We start from the raw sequence: 18,519 nt of genomic DNA on the forward strand, positions 1-18,519 counted from the left end.
ACCTGGTTTGAATTCCTAATTGGCCCTGCTGAGCAACTTAGAGCACTCAAGGAAGTGGTGGAAGGGAGGTGGGAGAGAGTGTGACTTTCCAGCTGGGATTGGGAGGGTTTCCTGCAAATTACACGGATAAAGTCTGTTTCCTGGAGAAAATAGACAAGAAGCAGTTGGCAACAGGGTGAGTAAGAGTCGGATGCAATGGAGTATGATGTACAAAAGTGTGTACAACTGGCTCAATTATCATCTGAGCAGTTGGCCTGGCAGCTGCTTATATCATGTGTTTCAGACTCGTGTACTGCAACGCAGGCACACGAGGAGTCATTTGGATGGGAATGGAGTAGATAATTCAGGAGACAAGGTTGTTTTTCTGACTTAAGTACAGGGAAGCTCTGAAAAATGCAGGTGATTTCCCATGCCATCTAGAGCAGGATTTCTCTTTCTCTGCTTAGGAAACCACTGATGTTCACCCCATCCTCTAGCTCTCATTTATAGAAATCTCACAGTAAGGTTGTCCCAAGCTGCCTAAAACAATGTGAATTGGGTGGGAGCACCCTCAGGGACTGGTGACCCAGGACATGATGATGGCTCTGGGCTGTGCCAGGGAATTGGCTGCAGGAATGCTGGGTCTCAGGTACAGCTAACCCGAACGGGGATTGGAGCTACCTCTCCATCTCAGGAGCAGAGTAAGCACAAACAGTATGCATACAAAACATTTACTTCATTGCTTTGCCCCCTCCTCTGCTGTCCCCCACCCTCTTCCCATTAAGCAGTCACAAATGCTGCTGAAAGCCAGGGCAGCTGTACTCATCTATCAAAGCCTGTCAGCTTGAGAGCATAGGCTCTTCCCATTAATTAAGCAAATGTAATGTGATTAGCTAAGGCTGTAAATGTTTCTAGGCCCATTTAGAAAGCTACAAAACACTGAGCATCACAGTCTCTTACTTTCATGTGCTTGTGCTATGTGGGATGCTCCTCTGGGGCTAAGACTTTAGTTTTTAAATTTTTGTGTGTGAGAAAAAATAGAGAGATGTAAAAGAAAGCACTAAAAATGGGTCATGTAGTTCTAAAATTGCTGTTTGAATCTGAAGAAAAAATTAGTTTCTGCACTTTTAAAAAACTTTTGCCTACACTTTTTTTTTTTTTTTTAAATGGATGTAACAAGAACTGCTGAAAGCTGAATTTTTGGTAAGAATCTATATACCTCATTTAAGTTTTCTACTTGCTTTGATGAAAAATATATATTACTTAGCAGCTAAGTAGCTAAACTAGGATTCTTTAGGCTGTCAACCTGAAAGCAAATGGAACAGTCAGTGGGAAATTGCACGCAGAATAAGAAAATTATTGAAGTAAATTTGAGTGTTATGAACCAGAGCTACTTAAGGATTTAAACCTGAAGTGGGATGTGGGTGCCTAAATCTGAATGCAGCTTTTTCCAGACTTTCAGTGTGTATGAACTCCAAAGGTACCTCCCTGTTAAAAGCTCCCCAGATGTTTACAGTCATTTTTATCTCTGGGTCTCAAAAGTGCTCCCACCCCATTCAGGCTGAGCTGCTCAGGGATGTCATGTGCATCTACAACTCCTTGGGATCCAGAAATTTAGCATTTCCTTCCCTAATTCCTTGCAGAGGCTCAGCCTGGTAGGCATGCACTAAGAATACCTCGGACAAAAGGGCTGTACCTCTCTCAGCAGCTTAGGCCACTCTTCAGCTCCCAAAAAGGACTTCCTAGAGATTGCATCCACACATGGACCACAGTAAGTGAAGCTCTGTGCCTGATGTCTCACCCTCTGTGGGTTCTGTGCCAGCTCTTGAGATGAAAATCTTGGCATATCACATACCTTCACATGTATGTTAAAAAAGCCCTCAGGACTCAAATAATGAAAGTAATTTCCTGAATCTAAAATAATTTAAATTAACCTTTCCATCAGACCCTGACATCCTCTCTGCAATCTTTCAGATTGATCCAAATTCCCAACTTTGCAGGCTTTTCCTGCATGAGTGAGGAAGAAGCTACCATCATGGCAGGCAAGGCAAGAACAGGGATAAATGCCTGGTAAGTTCTTTTCCAGCAAGACAAAAAGCTTTAGGGAGCCTGGGATAAGAAGGTGCTCCCTATAATCCTTACCTCACTGCTCTCACAAACATCCTGAGGAACAAAGGGAGGAAAATGCTCCTAGAAAGCACTTCAACACCTTCCCTGAAATGGGACAGCACTGCAAAGAGCTGCTGCTCTCACCAGTCAGGGCCAACAGAGAGCACATGGGAGGAGTTTCATCAGTAACACTTTGCAGCCTGGTGCTTTCTGTGAGGGATTGCTCCTTTGACTGTCCCAGCCTCTTCCCAGGGAGCACTTCTTACTGCTGAGGTAGAAACGGAAGGGAGAAGAGGGCTGTTGCTCCAATTATCCTCTCATCTAGATGGTCGTGTGATTAGAGGTGAGGTTTTCCCTTATGGTGGGTCTGTGGTGCCTGAGACCAAGGCTGGGCTCAAGCCCAATCCCTGCCAAGACCTGTTTGTGCTGCTGGGACCACAAACACGCCTGGGCCCTTCTCTTGCAACAGTGCAGATGCCAGAAAGGCAGCAGCAATGCCACAGTTTGTATAGTTTCCTGATGCTGGGATCAGCAAGAAGCAGGATTCAAAGGAGATTCAAAGACCTTTCATCAAGATAGTGCCTTGCTCCAGGCTTATAGGAGTTGTTTAGTGGAGAAATTTTCCACCTCTCAGATCAAAAGCAGAGAAAAGTAGTATCAGGCCTATATGGCATTGAAGGAGCACGTACAGACCAGGCCACAATGCTGGAGCTTCATGTTTTGGGCCTTCACCTGGTTGTTAGCATAACTGAGAGTAAAGAGACCTGTTGGAATACTGCAGTATTTCCTGGAAATTGCTGTAGATGTTCCAAACCCACCTAAGGGGCATAGGTTATCTTTTATATGCTGTTAGACCCAGGCCATCAAAGGTGATTCTAGTGAGTAAGATATCAAAACATCTTCAGGACCCTGTGACTTATTAGCTTTCAAAGAAAAACAGGTTATCAGTCTTATTCCTGGGGGTGTGTTAGCACTGGAGGCATTCTGACAAGGTCCCCTTGGATTTCCAGGCCTAGTAAAAACCATGGGAGCCTAATAAATGGGATATTGGGAAACTCTATTAGGTGTTACTCTGCTTCTTCAGGCAAGATCCCCTGGAGTGTTACAATGCTCTTAAAAATCAGGGGTGGTTATTTGGCTGAATGCTTTCAAAAAGCTGGCCTCCACCTTTCTCAGAAATGGGAAATTTTCCTTATGATTTATGCTACTGAGGTGTAGTCTCTGACAATAATAGTAGAAACCTAAATATTTTACTCAGAGGACTCAAAGAGCCTTTTTCATACCTCAGTTTGAGGCTGGAATTCAGTTAATGTTGATGTAATGTCTTTTTTAAAAAGACTGTAATTAAATTTACCAACACAGTCACCAAAGAGCCATTTATAAATTGTATATATAGTTGCAATTCAGCATCTGTTGTGACTATTTCATTGGGTTAGTCCTAACATCACAAGCTAATAATACTGAAAACAGGGATATGGGTAATTCACAAAGGACACTACCCAGTATATAGCTAACAGTGATTAAGTAGTGTCTGCTTTCAGAAGAAAGATAAGGGCCAAAAAGAATAGGTCCCTCGATAATATCAGGTAATTCTTATATATGGTCCTTCATGACACAGGCATAAATCACAATAAAACCCATCTGTAGATCTAAGGAGTGAAACCATAAATCCTGCTTTATAAATGAAACCTGCACATCTGATAGTGTACATTGCTCCAGATTTACAGCAGCTGTAAATGATGTACTAAGGTTCACAAACCCATTTGCACTCTCTGGCTGGGAAGAAGGGAGGTGAGATTTTACTGGGGAGGAGAATATATTGGAAGATGCAGTGAGAGAGACCATATGGACACGTGTATCTGTGTGTGCAAGTGAGAAATGTGTATTTTACACAGACTTGCCATATATTGACTTTACATTTGAGGCTCCTTCCTCTGTCCCCAGTTTCTATAAATTCATGGCACTGCATTATGCTTTCCCAGTCACTCCAGGTCTGACAGGGTAAATGCAGCTGATGGGGCCAAGTGCTCAGCATTTGCTGGTCACTGGAACAAACTGGACTCAAATGAAATCTTTCATCCTGGCCAGGAGCCTGTGCCTTTTTTCAGGCTGCAGCTTTGCCTGAAGCAGGTGAAACCCAAGTGATCATTTAAGCAAGTGCAAGGTGATGATGATCCAGCACCTTTCATGGGTCATGGCCCATCTTCTGGACAAAGTTGGCCAACTTGTCCATCTGCTCCTTCTCCTCTGGGCATTGGAGGGTGCATCTCCCCTGGAACCTCCACCTATAACATTTGCACTTCACATTCATTACGATGTTTCCCTATGGCACTCTCAGAATTTGGCTTCATGCAACCAAAGAAAGGTTCCTCTGTGTGTTCCTCACACAGGCTTTTGCCTCAAAAGTCTTCTCTAACCTTCATTTTTAGCACTTTACTGTGAAATTCCAGTACAATTTGCAGCCAAGTTAGTACAATCCAGCAGTGTTAACTTCTCTCTCTGTTTTGGTATTACTGTCATCACAAATTTACATTTCTAAATAATTGAGCCCAGCAGTGTTGCTTCTTTCAGAGCAGTTGGAGCTCCCAGGCGTGAGCTCTCTGTGTTTCTAAATGTCATCTATGTAAAGTTCAGTACCTCCTGAACAATCAAATACGATCCTGTGTTTTCCTGTAAAATGCCTCAGGGAATGAATGTAACCAAAATGTCAGTCCGAGGAATAAGTGTCTCCCAAAGAGTGAACAGAGCATGTAGAAATATGGACTTTGTTTCTCTAGGGGCACCTGCCAGACATCAGACAATGCATATAAAGCTATTTGCAACCTGTCAGCTCCCCAGAAATCTTTCTTTTGAAGCTAGTAAAGACTACTTTATTTTATTACATATTTCTTTTTTAAGTCATACAGAAATATAACATTCTAGCTTTTAAACATAGCTCCCTAAGACAACTGTATCCATGCAGTCCTTCTGACTGTTTCTCTGTCTGCCTGTGGTAATCTAAATTTTTTGTCCCTATAAACACATTAGGCAGACAGATGGAGGTTTCCAAGAGAAGTTTCTATAAGCTCAGTGTAGAAATCTATGGCTGGATAGAAGATAATAATATTAAAGCCTCTACTGAGGGAAAATTGAAGGCCATCCCTCTGCTTGCTGATGGCTGACTGCCAGCTAGCCCTGTGTGCCTTCAGATCAGCCAAATCCCATAATGCCTTTTGATATGGCAAGAGGCAAAATACATGATGGAGGGCAAGGAGGCAGCAGGGAAGTTGGCTTAGAAGCTGTATCATGGAGTGAAAGACATGAACAAATGGGAAAAGGGAGAGAAAAACATGGGAAAATATCAGAGGAGAGGTGTGAGGAGCAGGGTGTGCTCTTTGGGATGTACCAGGGAGCAGCAACAAAGAGATGGACTATTGCAGGGGGACAGTACAGGGACATGGACCACGAAAATCCCAGTGGGTTTGCGTCTTGTGGAAAACTTATTTCAGTGGTGGTGGACCTCTGTTTCCATTGCCTCATTAGCCTCTACCTGGGCTCAAAGCCCAAAAGCAAGCAATGTGCCAGCTGCTTTTAGGCAAACTGTTTCTGAAACCCTGTCTGTGGCTCCTGGAAGGAATTCCTGTGTGCTACCAGTTCCTCTCAGACTCCTCTCCCCTGCTGTGGGCACCTGCTTGACATCAGAAAGAGGTTGTGAAAATGATGATAGGGGTTTTTTTCATTCAGAAGATTTATAATATATTTCTCACCTTTTCATTATGCCTTATCTCACTTCAGTGTTGCTGCAGTGTCCATAGCTTGCCCCTTTGTCCAAGTCGGCTGAAAGCTATTAGAATTGTCAAGCAATTCAGAACCAATTACTGTTACACACAAAGCTGCTTTCCCACTGCTGTCTTCATCAGTTTTGCTGACATTGGCAACTAAAAGGGACAGAACAACAGAGGTTCTAAATCAGTTGTTTTCCATATTTCCAGAGTTTAAAATACAGGAGGGCTATTAACTGCCCCTTTGTGCCACTTTAATGATTATTTTATTTTATTTCACTTTATTTCATTCTATTTCGTTTTATTAGCAAATGGCACTTCAAATGGCTTGCTCTAGGCCAGCACTTGTGGTCAAGGCTTGCCTTACTGCCTGAGCTCTTGCCAGTTGGCCCCCTGCAAGGCCAACATTTGCCCTCAGCTTGCTTGCTGCGGTGTCCCTGAAAAGTCATAATCTTGGGAATAAACTTAATTCTTTCAAGACAGTATTTGATAGACTACTTTTGCCCGTGGTTCCCCAGCTGGAATACAGGAGCAGCAGGGCTGGTACATATGCTGTGGTGAATGCTTGTGGGGCAGCAAGTGCAGTGGGGTGGCTCTGACAAGTCTCACTGATATTTCTAGTAGATGTTTGTCGTGGTTCCTAGGGGGTAAAGGAGGCAGGAGAAGTGTCCTGTGTTTTAGAGAACATGAGGTGCAAGAAGGGGGACTCCACAACTAGCTGAACTGGCAAGGCACAGGGCAGGTCCTGGTTGCATGCCTGGGAGCAGAGCTGCTCCGAGTCACTGCCAGGGACTGTTTGTGTGAGCTGCAGTTTGAAGCTGGCTGGGGGAAGCTGTAGGCAAAGCTCTTTTGTTTAGATCCTGGCTCAAGGTCTGCTTGGACCAGAGCTGAGGAAAGAGCTTTAACCCCTCCAGCAGGCCATCAACTACAGCCAAGAGCAATCACCACTGCTCTTCTGGGCTATAAAGCAGGGGGAAGGTGGGCTCTGTGGCCTGAAGGGAGCTTAATTCCCATGGCTGCTCATCTGAACTGCTCTTGCTAGAAATCCAGAGGACAGGATGTGTTGTGCTTTAAGGGCTTCTTATTATTGAAACTTGAAGAGTAGTGCTTCTTGTTTGTCAGTGCAGCAGGGATAACTCAGCTTGGCACCTCTTGGGACTTTTTCACATGAACATTAAGCACATGGGTTAGGACCTCCTCACCTCCCAACCTCTCCTTCCAGCCACGCACAGTTTGCTGGAGGGAGCAGCTGCTCATGTCCCCCAGCCAGCAAAGGACAGTTGGAGGTAAATTCTGTTGCAGTTTCAGATTATAACTGATCTTTAAAGTGCACATTTAATGCTGCTAACTTCAAAGACAAGCAGTACCTTCCAACCATCCTCCTCCATAACATCTGACAGTTTTCCTGCACTGTTATTTCCCCTAAAATTTGTTCCACAGCCTTATAGATGCGCTGAGCATCTTAACCCTTCTGGATTTTCAGGGTCTCCCATCTCAAGAAATCAGCTGCCTGATTTCAACAGCCTGACCTGTTGGCTTCTCTGCGTACTCTGCTTTGATGGATCTGCTGAGCTTGTCCCTGAAGGCTTGGATACAGTGGTTCTTCCTAATATTAGGAGCTGGCCAGTATGGGAGCACTGGACCTGACAGCTGTGGGCACTGTGGCCATGAACAAAGGCTTTTCTGTTTTGGGGGCTGCCAGGCTGTCAGTCTGCAGGCAGGGAAAGGATCACTTGCTGTTCCCTTCCTCTCCTGTTCTTAAATGAGTACAATACTCCATTTAAATGTGCAAAACTTACCTTCTCCCACTATAACTGAGCATCTGGGAACTTAAAACAGACTCCACTAGTAAACAAAAAGAAGCAGCTTGATTAGCTTTATAGCAGTAAAAGTGGGTGTCCTGGTTTAGGGCAGTGGGTTAATCACTAAAACTGCTTCTTTTGCTGCCATGGTTCAGGTAAATGGGTTTAGCACAGCAAGCAGCCAAGGGCACACATTAGTGGCTCCTTCTGCAGCAGAGGAGGAGAGTGCTCAGCTGATCAGCCCTCTGAGGCACCAGCCTGCTGCCTGTGAAGATGGTGGCAGACTTCCTGCTGACTTCAGTGGAGCTGAGATTGTGCTGCAAATAAGTATATCTGCTTCCAAAGGGTACAAGAAACAGATCAAACATGAGTGAGCCTTTCTTGAATCTAGTATGAACTCTTTCCTCTATTTCCTCCATGGATTTCCACAGCATTAAAGTTTCATTAAAAAGAAAATGATTTAAAAATTGCATTTTACCTAGAGCCTCTGACCATATGCAGCCATATTGCCACATAAAATGCATGTGTATGCTCAGCTCCTATTGGAAAAAGAGCTATCTGGGCTTTAGTTGTGGCATCTATAGCACCTGGGCACAGCAATATCCACTCTGACTCTACCTGTGCAGCCCTAGATCAAAAGCACCAGCAACTGGTAGCCAGCACCAGCTGACTGTTTGCAGCCTAGAGACAAAGATAATTCAGGACATTTTTTTTAGTCTGCATGCAGGACTTGGAATATGTTAAATAAGTGGCTGTAGCCTGCATTTGTTCACACAGAAGTTGGAGCAGGGAATGTGAAGCCAAGGAGGGAAATTGGTATCACCTTCTAGGCAGGAGGGAAAATGCACAAAGGCTTAGTGTTGGAGTTGATTGGAGTCTAGAGTTTAGGGAGAAACTTCAAAATATAAAACATGAGCTTTTTTTATGTCTAACCTGTTATTGGCATTAGTTAAAGCTGTTGATAAATTACTGGTAACCAAATTTTGGAAGTATTGTATTCAATTAGCATATCGCTACAAACTCTTCAAAAGCAGTTTTATGGGGTAGAAAGAAAAATGCAAGATAGATTTCCATTTCCTGAGTGAATAATTACAACAACTCCTCCAGAACAAATACTTGCATAGATGAAGGACTTGATTTCTGACATTTCGTGTGCAGCAGTAGCATTAACTCCTGCACAGCACTCACTGTTCATGTGCCTTATAAAAACAGCAGAAATTCATCATGTTTTGGTGCTTATTGGCTTTGGTATTGGCTTTTTAATGCCACATTATTTATCCATTGTTCTGGCAAATTCTTACCTAAAATCCATTAAGATGCAAGAAATTATTAAGCTGTGATTCTCATGTCTTGTCAGTTCACCAGTGAGACAGCCACCACCAGCCCCTTTCCTACAGCATGCTGCTCATTTGGGAGGCTTTCCGACTAACCCTGGGGATCCCACCAAATCTGCACAAGGTAGCTGTCAGACAGCCATACACCCTCCCCTTCTTCACAGAAAGCAGCAAATGAAACCTCTACTTATTGACTGTAGCAGACAAGCCATTTCAGGTGCATGTGGAAGAGAAAAGCCCTTTGGGGGGTTTTCACTTCAGCAAAAAGCTCTTACAGCAGCTGCAACCCTCAGCTCTGCTCCCAAGCCCTGCACAACTCTTCCCTCATCTGTATTTCCCACAGTGCCAGTGCTGATCAGGGAGATGCTGTGTATATCTGCTGTCAGAGCAGCTCTCCAGGCTGGTGGGAACTGACAGATGGTTGCTCTGAGATATTTCCAAAAGAGGGAAAAAACAGGAGCCTCTCAACCCACTGCAAGTCCCTTGTTCTGGCTGCATTGGTAAGGCAACATGCTTAAACAAACCAGAGAAAGCAAATGAAGTAGGGGGAAGGGTTAGGTTAAGTAGATCTCAAATCAGAGTTCTCAAGGCAAATTTGTGTGTAATCTAAGTTACAATTCTCTTCCCCAATTGCTCAGCTGTTGCCCAGTTTATGAGGGGAGCAGACCCAAGCAAATGAGAATTGGAAAAGTGTTGGGAATTTTTCTAGGAATCAGTGTTTCTCTTTCAGCCACGGCATTCAGATTTCTTATTTCTTCATTTGCCATTTGGTTGAAAGGAGTAAGCACATCTCAGCAACTGGCACTGAAATGGGAAGGCCTGGTTTCTGTGCTTGAATTTCACACTGTTTGTTGCAGGAACGCTGGTAACGCTGTTACATCCCCAGGGGTCTGTCAGAGCTGCTCTCACTTAGGCTGGGTATTGCTGCTTCGTGGTGAGGCAACTTTACCCTGCCCACACTGCTGCTGCTTTCCTCTTCTCTGTGCTGTGGCTTTTCCATGTATTCAAGTCTCTCCCAGTTTGTCTCTTCCCAGCACCGTCCCTAGCCTCAGGTTAACCCCCGCACTGCCAGGATCCCTAGATTGCTGATGAAGGAGGAGCTTTACAGACTCCATGTCCCTACTGAGTGCTTTGCCTTCCAGTAGGTCTCAACTAATTTGAAGTGGATATGGAGCTATTATATCCCAGAAAAAAGGTTGTTAGCAGGAAAGGGGAGTTGAAGGACAAAATATCAAAACACTGTGCCTTTCTAGCCCTGGGAAATACAGAGATGTCACAACTCTTTGGGAACAGTATTATGCCACTGACAAAACCTATTTGAGCTTCTCTTTCTCATTTTTTAATGACATTAAATAGCATTCACTCTCTCTCCTCGGGGTACATTCTGGATAATTCGTATCTCACTATAAACCAAAAGCATTTCCACTAATCTCAGCAAAGACTGACTCACTGGAAAGTAGGATTTTTTTACAAGATAATTAGGGCATGAAAAATAGGGTGGTCGTAAGGCTTCAAAATTTTTCTCCAATATTTTTGCAATAATCTCTCTGCAGAGGTGAACATATGCAGCAAGGGAACCTGCTTTAATAATTAACTCAACCCTGCCCTATGTGAAAACTATGGTGATAACTAAATTGAACAACCAAAAGTCACACTTAGAGTGGCTACTTTGTTACACTGATATTTGTGATGATAAAATCTCTGTCAATTTAAACATCTTGTCCTGCTCTTCATTGGCAGAGATTTGACAGTACCTTTTTATAACTGACGATACAAAACACCAGACTGCTCAGTTTTTAGCCATGTTACCATTTGAAAACAGTCTTGTGCAACAATACTGTCACCCACATCCTTCTTCTCCCAGTCCTATCACCATCAACTGTATCACCCCAATTTAAACCAGCTGACAGGGGAGGAAATTAGAATCTGAAATGTATCGAGTGCCCACAAATTTAATTAAATGAGGGGAGAAGACAAATGATATCAAGGACCTCCACTTGCAGCACAGGGTGAAGGGAAGACTGGGGTGGAGACTACTCTTTCTAGATCTAGGAGGGTCCATGCTGGAACTCTGCCTGTACATGAATCTACAGGAACAACATGTCTGTGGTTTCATTGCTCAGATTTTGATGTCTCTGTGCATGGGTTTCTTCCCATCCCATTTAACATTTTAGTTGAGAAGGCTTCCTCCTAATATGGGCTATAATCTGTATTATTTCCACAGATCACTGATGGGACCATAAATGAGTGTGTTCATCTGGGTTTCTGTTCTTCCACTTTCCTCCCCTGTCAGCAGTAACAACTCTTTCCTCCTTTTCCTACCCCACAGAAGCACAAACACTGTGAATATTGTGAGCAACCCTCATTTACCACCTCTGTTCACTCCAATCCCAAGTGTATTTCTATGTTTGCAACAGAAATACTCCAAATTGCAGGTCCCTCCCACAAGATAAAGTATCTGAATAAGCGTGTGGATCCTTGCACAGACCATGTTGTCCAAGCAGGTACATAACTTAGATTCAATTAGTCTTGCCAAGCAAGTAAGAGTTCTTCTTACACTACATTAGAAAATATCAATGCACACACAGTGAAGCCTGGACTTTAAAAATAATTACCACCATTGCTACCACCAAAAAAAAAAAAAAAGAATTTTATGTCATTTTGTATGTTTTGGATGGAAGAGAGGCTGATCCAACTTCTATTAAATTAGTGTTTACCTCTATGTTGCTACTAAATTAGAATTTATTCCTATGCTTCCTACTCTATAATAAAGTATATTGATTTCCAGACCAGAATGTGCCCATAGGAACTTACTCTGCCAAGCACACAATGAATAAGAGGGATATGAGAGGATCTAAGAAAGACTCAGCTCAACTTTTTCCACTGTGCCTGTTCATAGCTGCATTCAGTGGCACTAAGTCACAAGACACAGTTGTCCATCAGCACTTCCACAGCTGACCCTGCCCCAGGAGCTCTGTGGTCAATGCCCCCAAACAAGACAAATCCTTCACAGAAGTACAAGAAAGTTGGTGGGGGAATGAGGGCACATGTAAAACAGTTCTGTATCTGAAATGTGATTGTTGAGACCTGTCATCTCTTTTGTTGGAAATGAAATAATTATTTCAGCAATAACTACTCTATCATACTGTACAGAAAAAAAAAAAAAACAAAAAACCTAACAAAAAACAAAACCTTGAAATTATATCAGAAAAACAAAGCTAGAAAAAATTTAAATTTCCACCATTACCAGTCTCTCTTGGGATCTTGCTGATTTTATTTCCTTCATCTCCCCCAACCATGCTATGCATTATTTCAGTCAATTTGATGTTGAGCAGTGTGGTATTCCCACTACAGGGTAGGAACAGGCTCTTATATTTGCTTTATAATTGTCAGTTGCTGCTCTGTGTTTTTGCTGTTTTTCATATTATCTGCTGCTCATTCTTTGGGTTTCTTTCCCTCTTTTTGTTCCCAAATGCTGCAAGTACAAACCAGGTATCTGTAAACTTACAGCCACTCCTTCATTTACAGAGCAGACACCAACATATCTCGGAGATCTGTCTGCAAGCATCCAAGGAAAAATCAATTCCAGACATACTGTATCAATTTCAGCACTATGTAGGAACTGGCAGAGTTTAAATCTCTTAGCTTTGTATGCCTTGAATCAACCCTGCCTTTCTCTTGCACAGATACAAAGGCAGAATAATCTTCCTAACTCTGAGGGAGTTTAATTTAAGGGTGCATCTGTCTAAAGAAATTAAATAAATGTGTTTCTCCCAATTCATACATTTTCTGAGGAAGGGAGAAGATGCAATCACTTGATTTTGATACTTCTAGTGACCATCAGCTAATTTCACCCTAGTCCCACATTCTCTGAAGGAATCACAATGGAGTAAAGGCTTAATCTTGTTCTCTTTCAAGTCAATAAAAAAATTCCCATTGGTTTAAATTAGAGCATGAGTGATCCTAAAATATGAGTCAGAATTGCACAACCCAGTTTTCATTGGGCTAAACTTAAAGAATTTCTCTTAAACCACATACTCACTCAAGTTCCTCGTGTGCAAAAATACTGGTTTACCAAATGAGGCCCCAAACCCTGACTCACATGTTCCTTAACTGAACTCCCACTGCAGTACTGTAAATATTACCTAGGGAGCTCGAGGTTTATTCTTTCACCCCTATAGCACCATGACTTTCCTTCCCTACAAGCTCCTACACTTTGCCCTGTGCCTTTATAGAAATAGCAAAAGCAATAAACTTTTGTTTCCCTCTACAAACATTATGAAACTGCTTAATTATTAAAATGTCTGTGTTGTTTCACTGGAGGGAAAAAGCCAAGCTCTGCGTGTTCTAATTGTTTGTTTTCTTCTCAGTTTCCTTGGCATAGGTTTCTTTTTTTTTTTTTTTTTTTATAAAAGCTTAAGCAAACATTTCTTCAGACTCAGCATTCAAAAAGTTCCTGGTGAAAACCAGTTGAGACTCACCAATCTGAATCTTTCAATGCAGACATGATGAGGGGAGGTGCTTTCATTTTATGGTATGATATCTGCAGGACGTCTATGAATCTCTGAAAGTAGAAGAATACAGTTGGCCTTTTAAACCCCAGGAGTTACAGTCAAAAACCTTCTTGAATCTGTAGCTGAGCTACAGGCAGTGTGTTGCAGAAGGCATTTTCTAGTCAAGACATAGCTGACGTAATAAAGTGTGGTTCGTGAGATCTTTGAGGCTGCCATGCCCTCACATGGGGCACTCAGTACAGCAGCAGATGTGCAGAGAGGCTGTACAGGCAGGGCTGCCTCCCCTGCCTTGCCACAGGCACTCCTCACAGCAGTGATGCAGGACATGGCTCCTGTCTGGGGCAGCAGCCTTCTGTCAAAGAGCTCAGGCTCTACCTCTTGCCCCAAATCACTCCTGCCCATTCTGGGAGCTGTCTGCAGGAGCTACAGGCAGGAGAAAGCTCTCACTTCCCTCTCTTCATCAAAATTGTCATCACTAAGGTTTAAGCTCCCTTTCTCTTTGACTTTTCAAGGCCCCTCAGGCTCTGCTCTGGCAGATGGGCAGCACAAACATGGTGATTCCAGCATATCTGAAGCCAGCATAATGCAGGGGATTTCAGTGTGCTTCATGGCTCCATTCCAAGTGTCAGCCAGCCTGGGACCGTTTCCAGCCACAGATGAGTTCAGGACAAATGGCCAAAGTCTTTTTTCAGCCTGAGAAAGTTGGCTTTGTGAAACATGCCCAGTGAAACCTGGACATATGGTAGCTTTAGATGTAGAGGACTTCATGTGCATAATCCGCCTTCCCGCACTTCTGTCGGTGACAGCTGGGAGGTCACTATAATTATTCTGAATTTGGATGCTGAGAGGCACTGAGCACTTGTCTGTTTAGGGGAAGAGAGAAAATCTGTTTGCAAACGGCTTGTAGCTTAATGTCTTCAAAGTGTGTCTGCCCCTTCCCGCTTATAAGGACTGTACACGGGGAGATCAGGCAGAGGATTAATGAAGTGGATACTCATCCACTCGAGGTTTTGTTAAAGCTGAGTCAGTAAACCCGATTAGTCATTGGGATGTCCAGGCAGGATTAATTTGGGATTGGAAAGAGGCTGGTAAAGAAATGCTGGGTGTGTTTATTCTCCTCCTCCTCTGTCAGTGCTGTGAGAAGGTTTCATGCATGTGGGATGTGGTGTGATCAAGTGGCTAGTCCATGAGGGAGGATCTCAGCAGCAAGTGGAATGAGATATGTTACTCTCTAAGCTGCAAGGAAAAACAGAGTGAAGACTTCTCACTTTGTTCTCTCTTTGCAGTGTTTACTAAATGCTATTTTATCAGAACTGTAGAACCCTTCTCTATTAAAAAATTATCTGTACTCTATCTTAGACTCTTGATGAAGCTGGGAAATTTTTAATCAGAGAGAGTTACACTTAAGGGGTTATAAAGTTTCTCAAATTTTTTCATGAGAGCTAAGTCCAGTTCAGTTATTTCTCTAGTAACACCCAAAAGGTACTAAAAGAAGCCTAGAAGAATCCAAATTTAAGGCCAAGAAGACAGCAGAATTGTCCGGATCTTCCATATTAGAGACAGAACACATCATCCTGTGTGCACTACTCAGGTTATAGCAATGGAAATTTTTCAGGATCAAGAATCTTTTGGGATGGTGGCAATCAGAGTGGGACGTGCACAGTGCACACTTCCAAATATGTTCCTAAAAACCACATTTTTATGTCAGTCCTTCCCTTGGAGGGCAGTGGGCTGGAGGACCTAAGGGGACGGACACTACAGGTCAGAAGCACCATGGTGTTTCACAAGCAGCTCCCAGCATGGCAAATTGTAGAAGGACCTCCTGTACTCAGGACTTTCTCCAAATAACAATTAGACTTTCCCAGAAAATACACACAAAAGCATGATGTGGTGACATCTGTGAGAGAACACAGCACTCTGCTTCAGAATTTGTCCTTAAAATGTACAGTGCCTTCAAACAAAGAGAACTGGGCCTTCATGCCTGTGTTTAACTCTGCTCCTACGCATAGTTACTGAGTGTCCTTCAAAGTGGATATTACCTGCTCTCAGCTATGCAGGAGTACTGTGAAAGCAAGGAACTTTAACACAGAGCAGCAGGATGGCATAAGGAGGAGGGGGTTTTAATTTTTGACTTTTTCATGACCCATACAGCTAATTTAAATTATTTGTATAATTGTGTTTAGACAGAATATGTTGATGTTTTGCTCTCTTAAACCCAGAGGGCATTTTTAGGATATCTAATATGCTATTTCAGTGCTTTCAATACTAGCTCTTGAATGAACTCTCTGATCATAGAATCATCAAGTGGTTTGGGTTGAAAGAGACCTTAAAGATTATCTGTTTCCAACCCCTCCACCTTCTACTAGATAAGGCTGCTCAGAGCCCCATCCAACCTGGCCTGGGGCATCCGCAGCTTCTCTGGGCAACCTGTGCCAGTGCCTCACCACCCTCACAGCAAAGAATTTCTTCCTTATATCTAATCTAAACTTGTGTTCTTTTGGCTTCCAGTTATTATCCAAAAGTAAAGATAATGACTCCCAGAGTACTGTGCAAAATCAGAATTCACTACAAACCATTTACCATCATCTGTCAATTAGAGGTATTTCCCATAAAATCTAAAGGTGTACAAAACTGTGAAGAACAGATTTATAGTGAGCTATTGTTCGTACTTGGGACTAGAGGAGATTTTCTGGGTTAGCACAAAGCTTTAGAAAACAGAGGCCTGAAACACAGCTCTCTGCTCTGATGTCTTCCTGCAACAGCCCCTAGAGGAAAGTATCATTTATGAAGCATTGAGCTTACGAGTTAAATGAGCCATGTTGCATGATCTGTGCATTCAAGAATGGGCTCACTTCTTACATGATATGTGAGATGCCGCAGGCTTCTCTTTAGAGAAGTGACACTCCTGGACCAAGATGATTCAGTGTTTCTGCTTTCCAGGTCTTGCTATTGTGCAGATATTAAAAAGATGGAAGAGGCACAGGATACAATGTTTATTGTGCACTGCAGTGAATCTCTTCCCAGTCACACAGCCAAGTTCAAAGCTAAATTCAAATGAAAACAATTCATTTCAATGAAGATAAAGTTTGCAAAAGATAATATTTCCCAGAGTGTGCAGCTGAGACAGATGATTTCCTCATCATTTTTGGAAGGAGAAGGTCACTTGGGAAGAGGTGAGTGAAAATTAGTCAAGAGTGCCTGTCCAACAGCCCTTAACAGGGAACTGGATCATATTCAGCTTTGGTGGATGAAAAATAGCAAGAGATGGGCATTCTGTCAGCTGCCCTTTCTCCCTCCCTGTCATCAAGGGGTTCTCTGGTATCAAGCTTAAGCCTTTCTCCTAAGAATAATTATCAGATAGAAAAACCCTATGGACTCCTCCAAATACCTTAATTCTTTCAGTGCATAAGGTGCTGTCACTGGGGGTGACAAGAGGAAACCACCCCTGGAGAACTGATAGGGCTAAGCCCATGCTGTTTTCTGCCAGCTTGTGATCCACACTGCTCTCTCATCACGTGCACCATGTCAAAGCAGACAAATGCCTCTCACTCATTAGCTGGGAAGTGCAGGGACACCTTTTCCTGTTTTCTGGACCATAAGGCACCAGGAAATGTGCCATGGATGACCTGATCTGCTGGCACTTTTTCCACCAGTGCCACATGAAACCCTCCAAGAGGTGCAAGGTAAGAACAACCTCTTGCAACTTCTGCCTGTTTTTGGAAGAGTGGTGCCCAGGGCTGGCTGGCAGCTGATGGATATGAGCATGAGTGGTACAGAGCCCAGCAGAAGGTGCTGCAGGGAAGGGCCCACTTGTGTGGGGGACAGGTAAAATGCCCAGGGGTCAGTAGGAAGAGCGAGGCGGCCATGTGTGCATTAAGGGTGAGTGAAATGGGAGAACTTTTTAAATCATCGAAAGGCATTTCCCTTTGAACAGAAGTTCCTCATTAAGCAGAGGAAATGGAGATGGAATTTGGGATGAGTTTTGAAACCATTCTTATTCATAATAATGCAACAATAACCAATAATCCTATTACTTGTGCTTCCCCCCATGATGATCTTACTTGGCACACTGACTTTGGAGCCTTGTGTCCAACATTATCTAAATAGTGTTTACAGCTCTGCAACAATTGGTTGTTGCATGAACTATCCAGCTACTTTAAACTAGTATTAATTCAAGACCAGCATGAGGAAGAACTGAAGATAGTCTATTTTTCAAAAGAAAAAAAGTCTCTTGGACAAGTCTAAGCAGATCTCTCTTCTGCTTAGAAAAAGAGAGTAAACCCTGGGTTAAACCACTGAAGAGCACAGTGTTTCAATACACTGAATGCAGTCCTAGTGACCTCCTGGGAAAGGTTGTGAATTGAGACTCAGCTGTGTGTCATTTATCGAGAAGTGATTATGTCAACAAAAATGTACTTTGAATGAAAGTGAAATGAAAGTTTCAATTTGTTTAGGTTTTAGTTCAATACCTTTGCCAATAGTCATTTAGTCACAGCCTGACTACTAGCATATGGAATCAAAACAAGTCTTACAGCAAGATGTTAAACAGTGTTTTTGGACAGCAGGGGCTCAGCATGGACTTTCACACCAGAGAAAGAGGCTCTCTAGGTCACTCCCAAGGAACTTTGGCAGGGGGAAGAGTAGTAAGTACCATGAGTGCTCAAATGGTATTGTCCATCTGGCACAATTTGGCTAGACAGATTGATTCTTCAATGACCCGAATGCAGCAAACTTCCCCCTAATAAACCCTGATTCTGTTATTTCTTGTCTGGACCTAGAGTAACTTGGGAATGCAGATTGTTAGAGCTTAAACATGTAGATGCTGAAAAACAGAAACCTGCAGGCAGGTTTTGTTTCAGCCATTTAAATGGGTTAACTCCATTACAGACAAAGTTGGTTACTCTATTTATTTCCCCCTGCCCTGTTTTAATGCGTATTATCTTACTTCCTGCAATCCCAGTGGCACAGAAATCAAGCATCTCCTCATTAAAATGCAGAGCTAATAATTTTGGCATCCTCT

At 43.0% G+C, this 18,519-nt stretch overlaps 2 protein-coding genes across 5 annotated transcripts in view; one reads left to right on the forward strand and one right to left on the reverse strand.

Moving 5' to 3' along the window:
* The window catches only part of LOC111932219 (uncharacterized), a 33,214-nt gene that overhangs the window by 5,791 nt on the left and 8,904 nt on the right, over positions 1–18,519 (reverse strand). For 2 of the 4 annotated variants that reach the window (XR_015289228.1, XM_086897655.1), the window contains one exon: positions 5,835–6,005. Coding sequence is in view for 1 of the 4 variants with exons in the window: in XM_086897655.1 (XP_086753781.1) it covers positions 5,854–6,005 (152 nt within the window). In the remaining 3 variants the exon portion in view is untranslated. Of the gene's footprint in view, positions 1–5,834; positions 6,006–13,466; positions 13,550–18,519 lie in introns of those variants that run through there. The other 2 variants (XR_015289226.1, XR_015289227.1) reach the window with 2 other exon arrangements.
* PTPN4 (protein tyrosine phosphatase non-receptor type 4) overlaps positions 2,353–18,519 on the forward strand; it is a 167,030-nt gene continuing 150,863 nt past the window's right edge. Inside the window, exon 1 of the mRNA XM_086897642.1 lies at positions 2,353–2,431. The gene's annotated coding sequence lies outside the window, so the exon portion shown is untranslated. The remainder of the gene's footprint in view (positions 2,432–18,519) is intronic.

Source organism: Cyanistes caeruleus, chromosome 7 (genome assembly GCF_971803275.1).
Source record: "Cyanistes caeruleus chromosome 7, bCyaCae1.hap1.1, whole genome shotgun sequence".
NCBI lineage: Eukaryota > Metazoa > Chordata > Aves > Passeriformes > Paridae > Cyanistes > Cyanistes caeruleus.